The sequence below is a fragment of the Chlorocebus sabaeus genome, chromosome 16 (genome assembly GCF_047675955.1).
Source record: "Chlorocebus sabaeus isolate Y175 chromosome 16, mChlSab1.0.hap1, whole genome shotgun sequence".
NCBI classification, from domain to species: domain Eukaryota; kingdom Metazoa; phylum Chordata; class Mammalia; order Primates; family Cercopithecidae; genus Chlorocebus; species Chlorocebus sabaeus.
In genome coordinates this window covers 8,423,330-8,441,954 of record NC_132919.1, presented here as the reverse complement: position 1 = coordinate 8,441,954, position 18,625 = coordinate 8,423,330, and the positions used below count along the sequence as shown (strand labels likewise).

General features: G+C 39.1%; 1 protein-coding gene across 6 annotated transcripts in view; it reads left to right on the top strand.

Moving 5' to 3' along the window:
- The window catches only part of MYH10 (myosin heavy chain 10), a 152,754-nt gene that overhangs the window by 30,423 nt on the left and 103,706 nt on the right, over nucleotides 1-18,625 (top strand). For all 6 annotated transcript variants that reach the window (XM_008010308.3, XM_008010302.3, XM_073004685.1 and 3 more), the window contains exon 4: nucleotides 10,345-10,372. In XM_008010308.3, coding sequence (XP_008008499.2) covers nucleotides 10,345-10,372 — 28 coding nt within the window. The remainder of the gene's footprint in view (nucleotides 1-10,344; nucleotides 10,373-18,625) is intronic.

Sequence of the window (18,625 nt, the reverse complement as noted above, 5' to 3'; positions counted from 1 at the left end):
AAGATAGAAATAGTGTGATGTAATCATCTAGGAGAGAGAGATAATACTTACATATACATCACTGACATTGCATCAAATACTTAAAACAGTTGCTACTGGAAATGTAAAGAGAATGTGAACCACAGTTATAGAGGGAGTTTTAACATGCTTCTCTCAGAATTTGACATATTAGGTAGGGAAAAAGAGAATATTAAAGAATGTGATTTAATACAACTTAGGAAGCTTATACTGAAAAATGTATGTATGCAAGCAGAAAGCACATTTACAAACGTAATGTCAATTTCGTATAGCAGGCTACCAACAAAACTCTCAGTTCCTGAAAGAAGAAATCACAGGCTACAGTCTCTGACCACAGTGCAGTAAGACAAGATATTAGCAATAAAAAGATTTCCAAATGGGTTAGTATTTGTGGGAGTGTGTTTAATGAGTATGAATGTTTTTGTTATTAATCACTCATCTATATGGCTTTCAGTGAAAGAGGAAATCAAAACTTACATTACAGATTCTTTAGAAATCACTACAACAGGCTGGGCACCATGGCTCACGCCTGTAATCTCAGAACTTTGGGAGGCTAAGGCGGGCAGATTGCTTGAGCTCAGGAGTTTGGGACCAGCCTGGGCAACATGGTGAAACCCCAGCTCTATAAAAAATAAAAAAATTAGCCAGGTGTGGTAGCATGTTCCTATAGTCCTAGCTACTCAGGAGGCTGAGATGGGAAGATTGCTTGGGCCTGGGAGGTGGAGGTTGCAGTGAGCTGAGATCATGCCGCTGCACTCCAGCCTGGGCAACAGAGCCAGACCCCGTATCAAAAAAAAAAAAAAAATTACAAAATGTTACATATAAAAATTTTGTGAGTTATGGCAAAAGCCACTTTTAACAAACAGTTCATGGCTCTAAACATTTTCATTAGCAAAGAAAGATTTATAGACAAAGTAAAGTTTTTATTCAGCAAAATAGATAATAGACAATTTTTTGCTAATTTATTGAGCTGTACATTGCTTTTTTTCTGTGTCATTTCATAATAAAAAAAGGTACTTAAAAATACAGCAATGAAATGAACCAAAACAAGAGGGAAAATGTAGGAAGAGATAAGTGGATTGGAATAAAGAACATTTTCTCCTAGAACTGTCAAGTACAACTAAGAGCTGGTCCCACGAAAAGACAGACTAGATAAATGTTTGGCAAGTGTGACCAAGAAGACAGAACTACCAGAAATGACAGAGAATATATAGAACACCATAAGCAAAGACAAAATTGACTCAAAATAAGGTGGAAAACTTAACCAGAACATTATCCATGGGAGAAATAGAAGACATTGTTGAAGATCTATCTTTATGTCTTCAAGACAAGGCCCAAACGATTTTAGTGGTCACGTCTGTCAAATCTTAAGGACTAGGGTGGTACACGCCTCTAGTCCCAGCTACTCCAGAGGTTAAGGCAGGAGAATGGCGTGAACCCGGGAGGCGGAGCTTGCAGTGAACCGAGATCGCGCCACTGCACTCCAGCCTGGGCGACAGAGCGAGACTCCGTCTCAAAAAAAAAAAAAAAAAAATCTTAAGGACTAGGAACTTCCTATATAATCTAAATGGGTTTAGACCACTAAACAATGCAGAGTAGGCCGGGCGTGGTGGGTCACGCCTGTAATCTCAGCACTTTGGGAGGCCGAGGCAGGTGGAACATGAGGTCAGTTCGAGACCAGCCTGGCCCACATAGTGAAACCCCGTCTCTACTAAAAATACGAAAAAAAATTAGCCAGGCCTGGTGGCGGGCACCTGTAATCCCAGCTACTTGGGAGGCTGAGGCAAGGAGAATCCCTTGAACCTGGGAGGCGAGGTTGCAGTGAGCTGAGATTGCACCATTGCACTCTAACCCAGGAGACAGTGAGAGACTCCATCTCAAAAATAAAATAAAATAAAATAAAAATGCAGAGTAACCTATATAGCATCAAAATCAGAATTTGTCAAAGAAATTTGAATACTTAAATTATGTTTTACTTTTTATTAAGGCAATATGTAAAGATACTTTTAAAAAACACAAATACACAGTAGAGTAAGACATAAAACTAGAGATACCCTAACTATTCTGGATTCCCTCTTTAGGAATTTCTTCTTATATACATACATATGTAAATAAGTATATAAGTACATAAATAATTATTAATAAGTAAGAAGCCTATGATATTCTTTTTCTTTCCTTTCTTTCTTCCCTTCTTTCCTTTCTTCTTTCTTTTCTTTCTTTTATCTTTAGACTTTCTATTATGGAAGAAGAATTTTTTGTTTTTTGTGTTTTTTTTGAGACGGAGTCTTACCCTGTTGCCCAGGCTGGAGTGCAGTGGCACGATCTTGGCTCATTGCAAGCCCCACCTCCCGGGTTTATGCCATTCTCCTGCCTCAGCCTCCCGAGTAACTGGGACTACAGGCACCCGCCACCTCGCCCGGCTAATTTTTTATGTATTTTTAGTAGAGGTGGGGTTTCACCATGTTAGCCAGGATGGTCTTGATCTCCCGACCTCGTGATCCTCCCACCTCGGCCTCCCAAAGTGCTGGGATTACAGGCTGGAGCCACCGCGCCTGGCCTGGAAGAAAAGTTTTTATACTCATCTAAACCCTCACCATATCTTCCTGATAGAAGTTCAGTCAACATTTTGCATTTTAACATTCAACATTTAAATTATTATCCTATGATTACATTTCCTTTCTCATATAATTTGTTTTCCTTGTGGTTAGTAATTTTCCCATTTTGGGGACTAGGGTAGTTTTACAATCACCTACGTTAATTTGAACTACAAATCCTCTTTCAGTAGACACAAATGCATCAAGTAATTTCTCAGGGTCTTTCCCCCTTGAAGACGCACCTCCCAAAGCCTGTTATCCTCCTCCAGTTCGTACTTGTTTCTTTAGACTTGCCTTTGCCCTTCCTCTAGAAATTTCTTTTGCTTCTTTCCTTGGTTATATTAATTTATGGATCTCATATGCTGTTAACATTTTTGGATAGAGGGTAACCTCTGGTAGCTTCCTGAGAAACACTGGAAACAACCAATTATTACATCAATAAATAATTAATTAGAGGATGGCTCATCCATATAGCGAAATGCCAAGCAGCCACCTTGAAAAGGTGTTGAACCTACTGAGTGATCTTCCCTTCCCTTTTAAGAATAAGCATTTTAAGAATAAGATTCATATACATCAAAATGTGAACCTTGAGAATGCAAGTTGAAGGACTTTGAAACTGGATACAAGTTTCCTACGTTAGGAGAAATAAAAGCAAGGAAAACAAGCCATTCTTGAAAAGAAACATCAAGGAAGGCTTTAAAAAGTCAGAAAATGGGCCAGGCGCAGTGGCTCACACCTGTAATCCCAGCACTTTGGGAGGCTGAGGCAGGTGGATCACGAGGTCAGGAGTCGAGACCAGCCTGGCCAACATGGCGATACCCCATCGCTACTCAAAATATAAAAGAATTAGCTGAGCGTGGTGACACAAGCCTGTAATCCCAGCTGCTCGGGAGACTGAGGCACGAGAATCACTTGAACCTGAGAAGCAGAGGTTTCAGTAAACCAAGATCGCGCCACTGTACTCCAGCTTGGGTAACAGAGCGAGACTCCATCTCAATTAAAAAAAAAAAAAAAAAAAAAAGTCAGAAAATGTGTAACACCAAATATAACGCTTATAACCACAAACATAAGTACTTGTAACACCCCTGTAAATAAAAGAGAGCCTAATACAATCATATGCCATTTACAAGAAAGACATCTCAAAGTAGCCAGATAATAAAAGTACAAGACTGGGCAGATACCTCAGCCAAATGCATACAAAAAGAAAGCATAGTCTAAAGTCACTTCAGCCTAAAGTAGACCTCAAAGCCAAAACAGGGACAAAAAGCATTATTTTCTGTCAGGAAAAGGAACATTTAATCATGGTTTATAGTTGTCTTGGATCTATGTATTGAATCTTCTGATGTAGAAATATAGACAGTAGGAATAGTCCCTCCTCACCCACCCTGTGAAGCTGTAAGATATAGTAAAACCCTTGTGTTGACACCATTAAAGAACTGTTCTTGGACTGGGCACGGTGGCTCACGCCTGCAATCTCAGCACTTTGGGAGGCCAAGGCGGGAGGATCACCTGAGGTCAGGAGTTCGAGACCAGCCTGACTAACATGGAGAAACCCCTGTCTCTAATAAAAATACAAAATTAGCCGGGTGTGGTGGCACATACCTGTAATCCCAGCTACTTGGGAGGCTGAGGCGGGAGAATTGCTTGAACCTGGGAGGCGGAGGTTGCAGTGAGCCGAGACTGCGCCGTTGCACTCCAGCCTGAGTAACAAGAGTGAAACTCCGTCTCAAAAAAAGAAAAAAGAACTGTTCTTACTGGGGAGACAGCGTACAAATAAAGACAATATTGAGTAGTATGAGGAAAACGAAAAGAGGGTGAGGGCACACAGACTGAAGGGATTAGGGATTGTGAAATGGTGATTTCATAGGGCGATTAGTTTAAAAATGCCCAAAAATCATTAGCTTTCTGATGAATCACCCGTTATCCTTTACTATAGCCAAAAATAAATAAACGCTAGGAATAAACGCTAGTGCTGCCATTTCGAGGATGTCATATAGTCATCCACACTTTAACCTTTTGAGTGTGGCTTCTTTTATTAGCATAATGCATTTGAGATTCATTCACCAGTAGTTCACTCTTTTTTAGTGCTGAGTAATAGTCCATTGTATGCCTATTCCATGGTTTGTTTATTCATTCACCGTGTAAAGAACATTTAGATTGTTTTCGGTTTTTGGCAATTAAGACACTGTACAGTTGGCCCTCTGTATTCGAGGGTCCTACATCTGCAGATTCAAGCAACTGTGGATTAGGGAAAATAATGGATGGTTGCGCCTATACTGAAGATGTACAGGCAGACTTGTTCTTTTCATTATTCCCTAAACAATATAACAACTATTTACGTAGCATTTTCATGGTACTATTATAAGTAATGTAGACAGGTCTTAAAGTATTAACATATGGGAGGATGTGTGTAGGGTATATGCAGATACTCTGCCATTTTATATAAGGGACTTGAGTATGCATGGATTTTTTTAATTTGCTGTGGGTTGGGATTGTCGTGGAACCAATCCCCCACAGATGTCATGGGCCAACCTTCGTATACAGGCTTTTGTGTGAGCCTAAGTTTTCATTTCATTTGAGTTAATACCTAGGAGTAGGATCACTGGGTCATATGGTAGATATGTGTTTAACTTTATAAAAAATTACCAAACTATTTTCCAAAGTGGCTGTGCCATTTTACATTTCTACCAGCAACAGATGAATTCTAGGTATTCGCCATCTTTGTTAGCCCTTGGTATTGTCCATCTTTATTAAATTGTAGTCTTTCTAATAGACGAGCAGTAGTATCTCACTGTAGTTTTAAGTTGCATTTTCCTAATGCATCTTTTGATGTGCTTAAGATCTGTATATCTTTGGTGAAATGTCCAAATGTTATTATCATTTTAAAAAGTTTGATAGTTTTCTAATTTTTCAATTTTGAGAGTTCTTTGTCCCTTCTAGATATAAGTCTTTTATTGGATAAGTGATTTGCAATTTTTGTCCTCCCAGTCTGTGACCTATTTTGGGTTAATTGTTGTATATGGTACAAAATATGGGTTGAGATTCATCTTTTTGCGTATGGGTATTCAATTGTTCTAGCACTGTTTGTTGAAACAACTCTTTCTCAATTGAATTGCCTTTGTACCTTTGTGGAAAATCAACAAAGGTCTATTCCAGGACTCTCTGTTCCTTTGATCTATATGTCTTTCCTTTTGTCACACTGGCTTGGTTACAGTAGCTTTATAGTAAACCTTGAAATCAGGTAGTGTGAGTCTTCCACCACTGTTCTTTTTAAAATTCTTTATTCTAGTTCCTTTGTCTTTCCATAGATATACATTTTAGAAGTCAGTTTGTTGCTTTTTGCCCAACAAATCCTGCTGACATTTTGATTGGATTTCACTGAATCTGTCGATCAGTTGAGGCCAAATTAACAGCAGTATTGAGTCTTCCAATCCATGAACAGTTTGTCTCTCTGTAGGTCTTTGACTTCTTTCATTAGCGTTTTTGTAGTTTTCAGCATACAGAGATGTCGCATATACTTTGTTAGATTTATAACCAAATGTGTCATAAACCTTGGTGTAACTAAGCATTTAATGTTTTTTAGTTTTAATGGAACTTTTAAAATTTCAATTTCAAATTGTTCATTATTAATATATAGAAATAGGATATTTAAAATATACATTGACTTTTTTTGCAAACTTGCTAAACCCACTTATTCTGAAAGGGTTTTGTTGTTTGTTTGTTTTTGTGTATTGTAGATTGTTTGGAATTTCTGTCTGAAATTTCATAGTCATGTCCTCTGCAAATAGAGACATTGCTATTTCCTCCTTTTCAATCTATGCTTTTGATTTTGTTTTCTTACTTTGTAGTGTTGAATAGGAGTGGTGAGAACACACATCCTTCCCTTGTTCCTGATCTTAGAAGGATAACTTTCAGTTTTTCACGATTAAACATGATATTAACTGTAGGGTTTTTTGTAACTGCCCTTTATGAGGTTGAAGTTCGCTTGTATTTCTACTTTGCTGAGTTTTTAAAAACCATTAGTGGATATTAAGTTTTGTCAAATGCTTTTTTACGTCAATTCAGATGGTCGGAGGGTGTTTCTTCTTTAAGCCTGTTGATGTGATGAATTAGATTATCACCTTTGGGATGTTGACCTAGCCTTGCACTCCCAGGGCAAACACCATTTTTTCATTCTGTGCATCATCTTTTTAAAATATATATTGCTGGATTTGATTTACTAATATTTTGTTAAGAATTTTTGAGCATTTGTTTATGAGTAATATTTATATGTGGTTTTGTTTTATTGCAATGTCTTTTTCTGATTTCATTATCAGGGTAAGGTTTGTCTCTTAGAATGGATTGAGAAATGCTTCTTCCTCTTCAGTTTTTTGAAGAGTTTGTATACAATTGGTGTTACTTATTCCCTACCTGTTTTGTAGAATTTTCTAATAAAGCTATGGTTTCTTTGTGCGAAGATTTTTAATTACAATTTCATTTTCTTTAATACATAGAAGGCTATGCAGGTTACCATTTCTTGAGTGAGTTTTAGTGGTTGTGTCTTTTAAATAATTTATCCCTTTCATCTTAGTTGTCAAATAGTTTGTCATAAAGTCATTCCTAGTATTTTCTTATTATCTTTTTAATATCTGTGGGTTCTTAATGATATTACTTCTTAAAAATTCCAGATATTGGCAATTTGTGTCCTTTTCTCCTTTTTCCTGAGTACTTTGGCTAGACGTTTGTCAATACCACTGATCTTCTCAAAGAAGGAACATTTGGTTTCATTGATTTTTTTTTTCTTTTTTCTGTTTTCCATTTCATTGATTTCTTTATCATTTCCTTTCTTCTCCTTACTTTGAATTTAATTTGCTCTTTTCTAGTTTTTATTTAGGTAAGAGCCCAGATCACTGATTTGAAAACTTTCTCATGTTGAGAAAATGATTTAATTCAACATGGATTTATTGCATACCTCCTTACGTGATTTTTGGAAGGTGCTTTGGAAAATACTGAGCTATCAAATGAGTCCCTAGTGTTTAGAAGGCTAGTCGCATTTTCGAAAGTGAGTTTTTTCCCCTTGAATATCACTGTAAGGCTCTGTTTGGTTACATGTACAGGATTTTAGAGTATGAAGATCATTGGAAACTGTCATAGTGCTGCAGTTGATCCTTGAAGGGTAGAGAGGATTCAGTGAAGCAGAGGTGGGGAGTTGATCACAGAGTTGGAGAGAATCTGAGAGGTTGGCAAGCCCATCTCCCATCACAGAGTTGGAGAGAATCTGGGAGGTTGGATACTGAGGCCCAAAGTTAATACAAGATCAGACAGACAGATGATAGAAATAGATGGGTCTGGCTAGAAGAGAGTTGGGTTTTTTTGGTGGTTGTTTGGTGGGCGGTGGGATAGCAAGAAGCGTGGTGGAATGAAGTGTGCAGCAGGCTGTAGTGTAGATCTCAAATTTTAGACAATGATAATAGCATGTACAGACGCAGGAAGAACACCATCTTGAATGAATTAGGAGGCAGTTCGATTTGGGTTAATTTGTGTGCTTTGATTTCTTTAATGTGTATACTACTTTCAAAAAGCCATAAACGACTTGGTATAGTGGAGTTCTATAGAAATTGCTAAGACCAGGAAAATTCGGGGATCTGAAGATTCATATTGAGTGAATAAGCAAAGACTTGGTAAAATCATGGTTTATAGGTGAAGAACCAGCCAGCAAGGAATAAATGTCTCATTTGTAGATACATAGTTTGTGGCAGAGCTAGAACTAGAAAAGACTCCAGGCCCCATTATCTTGCCAGTGCCTACACAGCACCTAGCCCTGGGTTTCTCTCAGCAGACCTTTATTAAAGCTAGCTGTGGCTCACCAAGGCTGTTAATGCTGAGAATAAAGAAGTAACACAGTCTCGGATCTCAAGCAATGCATTCTAGTGGGCAGTCAACTGCAGTATTGTTTGTCTGATTCTAAAATACACTTAAAAGAAGGCAACATTGAGAGACCTGAGGGAGAGCGTCTGGGAAAGTATTCCTAGAGGAGGTGAAGCTGGATTGAGGCCAAAGGGACGTGCAGGAGATATCCCAGTGGTTGTGGGTCTAGGAAGAGTATGTTGGAAGAAAGGATATAGTGTGACCTCTGTGTAGGTAAATGAATAAAGGAGGCAGACATCGACTGTGTACTATGAATGTTGGCTGTGGCAGCCAAAAGGAAGAATAACACTGGGTTATGAGCTATCAGAATGAAATTAGGGCCGGGTGCCATGACTCACACCTGTAATCCCAACACTGTGGGAGGCTGAGGCAGGTGGATCTCTTAAGCCTAGGAGTTCAAGACCAGCCTGGGCAACATGGCAAAACCCTGTCTCTACAAAGATACAAAAATTAGCCAGGCATGGTGGCACCTGCCTGTGGCCCCAGCTACTCAGGAGACTGAGGTGGGAGGATTACTTGAGCCCAGGAGACAGAGGTTGCAGTGAGCTGAAATCACACCACTGCACTGCAGCCTGGGCAACAGAGCAAGACTGTCTGAAAAAAGAAAAAGAAAAAAGAAATTAGACTTGAGGGGCAGGACAGTACTATGTTCTTTGTAAATCTCAGTTTATACATAGAATATATGAATGGATTTGTTTAATAATATTATATAAAAAGAATATGACATAGTGAACACAGCACTTATTTCTCTTTCATGGAAGTTATTTATGCCTAACTGCTGTGAAATCCTCCTTGGGCACCTGAGACATCCACCAGAGGAAAAGCAAGCACAGCATGGCAAGCAGCGAAAAAGCTACTTGGGCCAGGCCCTGTGAGCTCAATTCCTTTCTAGGCAATGACAAACTTGTTTCATATTGTTGAGAACACACACAGGTGCTAGAGGCAGACAGGCCTGGGTCCTCATCCCAGCAACCTTGCCCCTTTTTAGCTGTGTCACTTGGGAGGATTTCCTAGCCTCCCTGAGGAACTTTTTCTCATCTGTGAAATAGGGATGATAATACTCGTAAGTGATTAGAAATTCTGCATCCTCTACTGGGAATTTTGTCCATGAGCTAGATATGGGTTTGATTTTTCATCTTTTTATTTGAAAATTTTAATTGGATCCTTAAATTATTAATCACTTTAAAATCATGTGCGATTCTTTTGTTATGTTTGGTGTATAAAACATGTTCACTTGAGACAATGTTTATAGATGTTTATCCTCCTTCAACTTTCTTTCCTCTCAGTGTTTAATACTTTTTTTCCTCCTTTAAGATGAAATTAGCAATGATTCCTCTCTGGTTGTGGGTGTACTTGAAGCCATTCGGAAAGGCCATGGTTTCCAAATCTGGCCAGGTGTCAGAATCACCCAGGGAGCTTATTTAAGGAAGGGTTTTTAATCCCCATCTCCCAGAGTTGAATGATTTAGTGAGGTGGAGTGCCAGGAAATACATTTTTATAAAACTTCCCAGTTGAATTTGATATGCGGCAGGGTTTGAGAATCAAGGTTAATTAGGCATATAAAGTCATCCAGGCAAACGATGTGTGGAGTAAGCCTGGGTTACTGTTATTTACCCCCAGAGACTCTGGCATAAGAATAGGAGATAATGAGGGGGCTTGATTAGATTTAGGACTGTATAATGGGGTTGGAGGCGTTAACTTGGCTTGAGAGGAGTAGTTACTAATATTTTATAGGCTATTACTGCAACTTTATTATATCAAATATTTTAAAACCAGGCAAATGGTCACTTTCTTTTTTTTTTGTTTGTTTTGTTCTGTTTTATAGATCGTGAGGACCAGTCAATTCTTTGCACGTAAGTAAATGTTGAATGTTCAGATTTGTTTTTGATTTTCTTGAAAAGTGGAGCAATTATTTTTGTCTGGGGGGAGGGGAGAAGTAGAGCAGTAATTTTTAAGAGTTTGATGTAAACCTTGCAGTTATTTTAAGACTAAGATTATGTAAGTTGCTTAAATTGGGTGTTAATGTTTGGTTGTCAGTCTGGGCTTTTCACACATTTTGTAATGTTTATCTGTGAAACTGACATCTTTAGTTCATATGTCCAAGTGTAGGCCTACTGGACGTTTCGGTAATTTATTCTTTTTACTCAAGCATTTACTGAATATCATGTGCCTACAGTACTGTGTGCTCAGTGTTAAACATTCACAGGAGAATAAAACAATATCCACCACGGGACACAATTAGATTTGCACTTTAGAAAGATTACTTTGGCGGCAGTGTGAAAAACGGAGTGGAGGAAGAGTTGAAACAAGAGGACCAGTTAGGAGGCTATTCAGTCATCTAAGCAAGAAATGGTGAGGACTTCAGGTATAGAAGTGGTTGTGAACCTAGAGAGAAGTGGTTGCATTTAAGCAGTGTTCAGTTTAGGAGGCAGACTTAGCAGGACTTGATGATTTACATGCATCAGGAAAAGGAGTTAAGAGAGAAGGTGAGTGGGTGAGATGAGCAGCAGCGTGTGCATTGGACCGAGCAGTGGAGAATGGAGGGTGCTGGAGTGGACTGGGGATAGCGAGAAGGTGGAAGCCAGGTGGCAGTTGAGGCGTGAAGGGGAGGTGAAAATGTTAAAAATAAAATACAATTTTAAAGAAACTCAAGTATAAACCCACTTTCAGATAGTTTGAGAAGGTGAAGAGTAGTTGAGTGGTGGTAAGAGATCAATAGGATTTTAGTTGTTATTGGTGGTGTTTTAAGTGTGACCAAGATTCCATGCTGATGAGAGGAGGACAACTTTTTGGGAGTGGCTGGGATGGGGGCAGGAAAGAGAGTTGAGAGAGCAAGGAGGGTGATGAGGTGCAGAGCACAGGGGTTGGGTATCTGGACACAGTGAGGTCCTAATGGGGGGCGCGGCCCTTCTCCAGTGACGGGGCCAAGGAAGCAGATGAGTACCAATATGGGTAAGTAGGGATGGGGAGCTGTGAATTGAGAAAATTCTAATCTAATGGTTTTTCTGTGAAGTAGAAGACTTGGTATTTAATAAGAAAGGGGAGGAGTGGCAGGATAGGAGGTTTGAGGAGATGAGAGTTAGTCGGCTTTGTTATATGAATTTTCTGCTAGCATTGTTTAGCCTTGAGGAGTTATATAAATTAGCTTTTTCTGAGCAACAAATCACCCTGAAACTTAGTGGCTCAAATCAGCACAGTTCTACAGGTTTCCCAGCAGTTGGATTGGGCTCAGCTGGGCGGTTCTGCCGATCTGGGCCAGACTCAGCTTTCTCACTGAAGGCTCACTCCTGTGTCTGCGGACAACTATGGTATGACTGGCTGACTGTTGGTGGGGGTGCCTTGGTTTCTTCTCCACCTGGCGTCTCTTTCTTCAGCAGTCTAGCCCTGGCTTTTAACGTGGTAGCAATGTTCAACAGCAGCAAGAGGGCAAGCTCCAGTGTGTAAGCAGTGTTCAGGTTTCTGCTTGTGTCACATTCTGCTGTCCCATTCCCAAGCAAGACATGGCCAAGGCATGGCATGAGTCAGGTGGGAAACATCGTAAAGTGAGGCATGAAACAATTGGGGCCATTACTTTAGTCGATCCACCATGGATATGTTGTAATACAACCAAATCCAGGTGGAGACTTGTACCTTCTCTTAGATGGAGTGGTTTGAATGAAGACTTTTGGGACCGTCTGAAAGCAGGAAGCACTTAGGGAGGGAATGACTTGCTGTTTGACAGAACGAAAGTTCGTGAGTACTGATTTTGTTACCCAAAGTGACCATTACAGACACTAGCACTTATAATTAGATGATCAACACCGTTTTAGTCAGTACCTTGTCACCAATTAATAGACTTGGATTTATGAGGTAAGTCTTCTAGCACCTGGGTTTATCTCTTCTTGGGTACAAAGTGGCAGTCATCAAGTACCATGTTTGTTTTCTTCTGTTCTTTTTTAAATTGCTTTTTCCATTTTATTATGAATATTTTCAGACATAAAGCACAGTTGAAAGAATTTTGCAGTGAACACCCATGTGTCTACCACCTAGATTCTACTGTTAATATTTCACTGTACTTGCTTTATCCTGTCATCCACCAGTCCTTCTTATACTGTTTATGTTGAGAGGAAAACTTTTCCTCTTGCAGCTTGGGTTCAGAATTTGGGGACCTGCAAGTTAACTGACAATGGACAGATTAACAGAGAAAAGATAAGACTTATTTACACAAGTATACTCAGTGATGAGTCTCTTGTGGAATTATAGAAATAAAAGGCGTGTATCCTCTTCTTGACAAAAGGGTCCTGTGAAGTTTAAGGCTTCAGTGGGAAAGTATGGAGGGTTCTCTTGGTCTGATTGATGCTAATGAACAGTTGGGTTCACACTTTGCAGTGCTAAAGGGCACGCTTTTCTCAATCTGGGAACCTCCCTGGGAGGGGTCAATGGCAGCTGCATATACTGGAGGTTCTGCTAAAGTTTAGATGATGTTTCCTTATGTGGCTGCTGAGATGTTTTCAGTTTAAAGTGATTTTCATACTACTTTAGTGGGCTATTAATCCCTTCATTTGATGCATTTCAAGTTCAGTTGTAGACAGACAGCAGTACACTTTCCCCTAAGTACTCAAGCATATAGTGTTAACTGAAGCCCAGTATTTTCATCTTTTTCTTTTGAAGCAAAATTTACTTAGAATTAAATGCACAAAGCTTAAGTATTCATTTCCTGAGTCCTTGCATAACCTGAACCCTTAACTAGATATAAACAATAATACCACCACCCCAGGAAGTTCCTTCTCCTGTCCCCCGTACATACCTACCTCCACCTCTCTCAGCCTCATTATAGTTTAAAACTTTTTAGATACCCCTGATATTTAGTAACAACTTTTCATGTTTATATCTATTTTAAAGTTACATCATGACCTGAAAAATATGAAAAAGTGAGACAGTGTATCTTAGATTTAAGAAAATATTATATGTTCCATGGTGCCTTTGAGGATCCACCAAATACGGTACCCCAAGTGCGTGTGACTGGAGTTTTTGTAAACTTAGTCCACCACCAAGCTAATTAAGTTTTCTGCATGAGATAACTAATTAGGGGCAATCACTCTGTGATTTTCCCCATGCTCATGTTAAATAAATTTGTATGCCTTTTCTTTTATTAAAAAACTATTTAGTCAACTTCACAAACTTTACATATATAGCTATATACACACACATATATATATATATGTAGTACGACCAAAAGAAAATACAGGCCAGGTGCAGTGGCTCACACCTGTAATCCCAGCACTTTGGGAGGCCAAGGTGGGCAGATCACCTGAGACTGGAAGTTCGTGACCAGCCTAACCAACATAGAGAAACCCCATCTCTACTAAAAATACAAAATTGACCAGGCATGGTGGCACATGCCTGTAATCTCAGCTACTCAGGAGGCTGAGGCAGGAGAATCGCTTGAACCCGGGAGGCGGAGGTTGTGGTGAGCTGAGATTGCGCCATTGCACTCCAGCCTGGGCAATAAGAGTGAAACTCTGTCTCAAAATAAATAATAAAATAAATAAATACAACTAGATACAACATGGTTTTATTATTATTTCTTAATCAGTATTAAGTAGTTTGATAGCATCTCCTTAAGCTTTTGAGAAAGAAAACTTTTTTATGTGAGGAATGCAAGCCTCTTTAAGTTATCAGGCCCAGAGAGGCATTGGAATGAAACAACAGTTTCACTCCCCCTTGAACTAGATAATTACCTCTAAAAGCCACCTGTTATGTGTGCTCTAGACTAACTGATGCCAAATAGCCAAAAAATGCCATACACTAGATACTATAACTCATCCCCTATGGTTCAGCAATGTGATCCAATCACTAATCAATGTTATCCCTATAAACCAGTGAGAATTCCTGTCACACAGCTTTGTATCAGCCTACTCCTTGTTCCCTCTTTCCTTTAAAAACTGCTTGTAACAAAGGCCCAAGGCAAGTTGAAGTGTGTCCTGGGCAGCTGGCTTCAACCTTGGCCCAAATACGCTTTCTATATTAATTTTGCCTCAGCATCTTCCTTTAGGTCAACATTTCACTTTTTTAGTCATTTATTCTGTAATTTACTTTTTCCCCAAAAGGATAAACTTCTTAATTTACACTCCGGCCTTATCTGCCCATAGTTCCCCAGGTAACCTTTTGTTTCTGCACTCAGGCCAGGCCTTGTGAGCTCCCACTTGCAAGCCATCTGTTTAATGCTTATTTATCTGAGTATCCTAGTATTCTCGTGTGTGGTGAAGACACTCGGGCTGCATGCATCCTCTCTCAGGAGAGAGTAGTCTTTCACACTTGCAGCCCCATAGAACTGGAGGTGAAATCCTGCTTCAGTGTAATCCTCATGTCGATTTTCCTTCTCATCAGAATTAAAATTCACAAAGCAGTCACCCTTGATGAGGAAATTACTCTGTTCTCTTACACCCACCTTTTAAAGAATACTCTGTTTCTATTTTATGACTCTAACTGCTTTAGGCAAGTTGGTTTTCTCCTTTTAAGTATATTTGGGTATAATGTAAAAATTATAAAATAATGGTTGCCTCACAATGGCCTATTAAGATGGGACAATCGATGTTTTTGTAAAGGAATCTTATCTATTATATACAAATATTACATTAAGTAATGATGGCGAAGCCAGCCAGCCAGGATTGAGAACAGTTGATTCCTGCTAGGAATAACATACCTTAAAAGTTTTAAGGCAACTAAATTGATAGAATTGATTAAACAACTAAGGCAACAGTGTAATGTAGTTGAAAAAACATTGTGTGGTCAGATAGAACTCTGGTGTTCTTCTCTCAGCTCTGCCATGAACTGTGTGATTCTGGATCAGATTGTCAGCCTCTCTAAACCCTATTTCTGTATGAGAATAACTGTTTAGGGGCAATCACTCTGTGATTCTCCCCACACTCATGTTTAACGAATTTGTGTGCGTTTTCTGTTTAAAAAAAAGAAAAAGAGTAATTATTTAGTCAACTGTGTAGTCGATTTGCTTTTCTAATGACCCTATTTTAGATGTCCTCAAGTCCTAAAACTTTAGGAATTATTAGATGGCTGTAGCTGTGTGTCTCACTTTCGATGACATCTATGTTATGGGAGAAAAAGAAGTATCAAATCAACTTGTAAATAAAAATTTAAAATATTCTAGGCAGATATGCAAGGAAAGTGAACATATCTTTGGAAGTGTTCTCTCCGTTAATCTTTGCAATACCTCTGTTGTGTCCATTTACTGTCACATTATCCAAGACCTGATACGAGCTGGTGCCAGTGCGATAGGGGAGACTTGAGCCCAAGCCTATCTTGATCACAAAATCTCTGCTCTTCCCAGTAAGCTGCTTTCTAAAGAGAGTTTGGAAACTGTAGGAAGTTATCTACTAATGTTGTATGTTTTTATAGGTATAGATAATAGAGGGGGTAATATGTATATGGTGTTTTTCAGATTGAGGCTGTCTAAAACAAGATTTTCAAGCAGAGGGTGATTTTTGAAGCTAGGCTGAATTCAATGTTACAAATATCCAGACAAAATAAAATACCTATATTTTTACCAATAAAGATCTGAAAAAGGGGTTTCTCATTGGGGAAATCCCCATGGTCCAGAAGGAATTCAAAGTCTCAGAATTGGTCACGTGTTAATGATCTGCATCACTGTTTCTTTAGGCTGTTGTTTTTTATGTTTTTGTTTTGGATTGCACATCCCTTTGAGAAGCTAAAGCTGTAGACCTATTGAGGAAACGCAAATATGTTCATGTTTAGAAACTCCTGATCTTTTGTGTCCGAATGTGCTTCAACAGATTCAGGACACCCCCAGCTAGAAGCCTCCTTGCTTCGTTCTTGTTAGCTTTGTACTTCTACCACTCTTTTTTGAAGGGTTTCTTTTCCAAAAGAGCGTGATGCTGGGTCTGCAGCTTTTCCCCTTAACTATAGTCCTGTCTTAGACCAGCAGTGAAACAGCCAGCTACTTAAAGGGTAAGACTGCTTCACCGTTACATCTCATTTTGTTGATGGAAATGAGGTCAGATTCCCTTTGTCCTCACTCGTTGAGGTTTTGGCCTGTTGTTCTCCTTTCTGAGGATTCTCCTAACTAATTTTCTTAGACAGAAGTCTGCTGAGCTTTCTTTTTGGCTCTCTTCCCTCTGCTTTTGTTCAAGCTGCTCTTAGTTACCTCCTCTGTTTCCATCTGGAACAGATGTGCCATTTCTCATTGTTTCATTTTGTTTTTTCTATTTTTCCAAGGTCTGTACTCCTTTGATCCTGCACCTCCTTCATTAAAATCAGATTTTAAAAATTTCCATTACCATCATCATCTTCATCATCATCATCATCATCGATCATTATCATAACTAGTTAGTATCACCACTACTATTTATTGAGAGCCTTTTGGCCAGGACAGTGCTAGGCCCTTTCCCGCATAATCTCAGTCCTGTGGAGTCTCATTTTAAAGGCATGTAAACTGAGCCTCAGAGAACTGAGTAACTTGGCCTAAAGCTCCATAGCTAGGGAGTGGCAGAAGGATTTGAATCTAGGTAGGTCATTTTGATTCTGTAGCTCAGGTTCTTAACCACTGTCCTAACTATTGATTCATAAAGTTTAGTAATTCAAATCACCTCATATATAGTGGATGAATATTTGAGTGGACAATGATGGATAATGTTTACTGAATGCCACTTACATGCTTTAGTTGGGCTGTATTTTTTCTTCAACAACCCTATGCATTAGGAGCTATTATCCCCATTTTATAGTGGGTAATGTAAGACCCATAGTCTATCCTCTTGGGAGCTCAACAGTAAGATTTTGAATATATCTATCTTTGAAGCCATATTTTCTATAGCAGACTTACCTTAGACCTGAAGTATGTAAAATGTAGCAGGGTTCATAAGCAATTGTTGAAGTATGGCTGCCTAAGTATGACAGGCAGGAAAAAATGCTTTAGGGTCACACTGAAGCATGTCCAGTGAGGGGGTTAGCTGGGAAACCACAGAGACAAACCGGGCTGGAAAGTAACAATCATCACTATATTTGAGACAAGTCATCGTCAGTCTGAAAAAGAGGCCCATTTCTTGACATAATAAGAAATTATCTTTTTGAAACCAACAACCAATCTCATGATTAACATGGAAACACTCAGTATTTCTAATAATGCTGAGAACAAAACAGAGAGACCACTGTCATAGCTATTTAAGAAATTACACTTGAATAAAACCCAGATTTTTTACCATGACCTCCAGGGTCCATGGCACCCCTCCGCTTCCTGCTCCATCTGTCTCTCTTGCCACTCCCTCCCCTGATTGTTATTTATATCAAATCCTGGCACCTGGCCATCAGTCCCTGGACTAGGCCAAGCTCTTTTCTGCTTTGGGGTTTTTACATGTACCTCTCTCATCTTCCTGAACACATTCCCAGCTCTTCACTTGCCAGTTCTTGCTCGTCTTTCAGGAACCTTTCCCCTGACCTTCATATCTACAGGAGGGGGCTGTCCTTCCTTCTCTTTTTCCTTTTAGTGTCTTTTGTAGCATTCCTTATATCCTTGTAATCTAATAATCTTACCTGTTTTTCTTATTTATTTTCTGTCTCTTCTTCTCACCTTGCGCCCCACAAGGACATGGACAATATTCACACTATATCCCTAGCACTTAGAAGAATGCCTGACACATAGAAGTTGATTTGCAAATGTTTGTTGAAAGAATATGTAATTGAATGAATGAATAGCAACTATTGTCTTATCTGTGTACCAATAGTAGCCAGGTAGAAAATATAATGGTGATGAAAAGAGATTGATAAGAACAAAAATTATTAAAAAGAGCCTAGGAATAAACCTTAAAAATGTGTAGGGCCTACATTTATTCATTGACTCGGCAGTCTATATCAAGCACTTGCTCTGTTGGGCACTGTGATTTTAAGGATAAATAAGGCAAACATGATCCTTGCTTGTTTTGAACTTAGAAAAATGCAAAACTTGTACCTGGGAGACACAGGGATAAAGACATCATTTCTCCTTAAAAAAAAAAAAAAAAAAGAGGCTGAATATTGATACCATTTAACTCAAAATTCTACCTATCGTTTTTTATTTGGGAGGCAGGGAGAGGGGGAAGAGATAACAGAAAAAAACT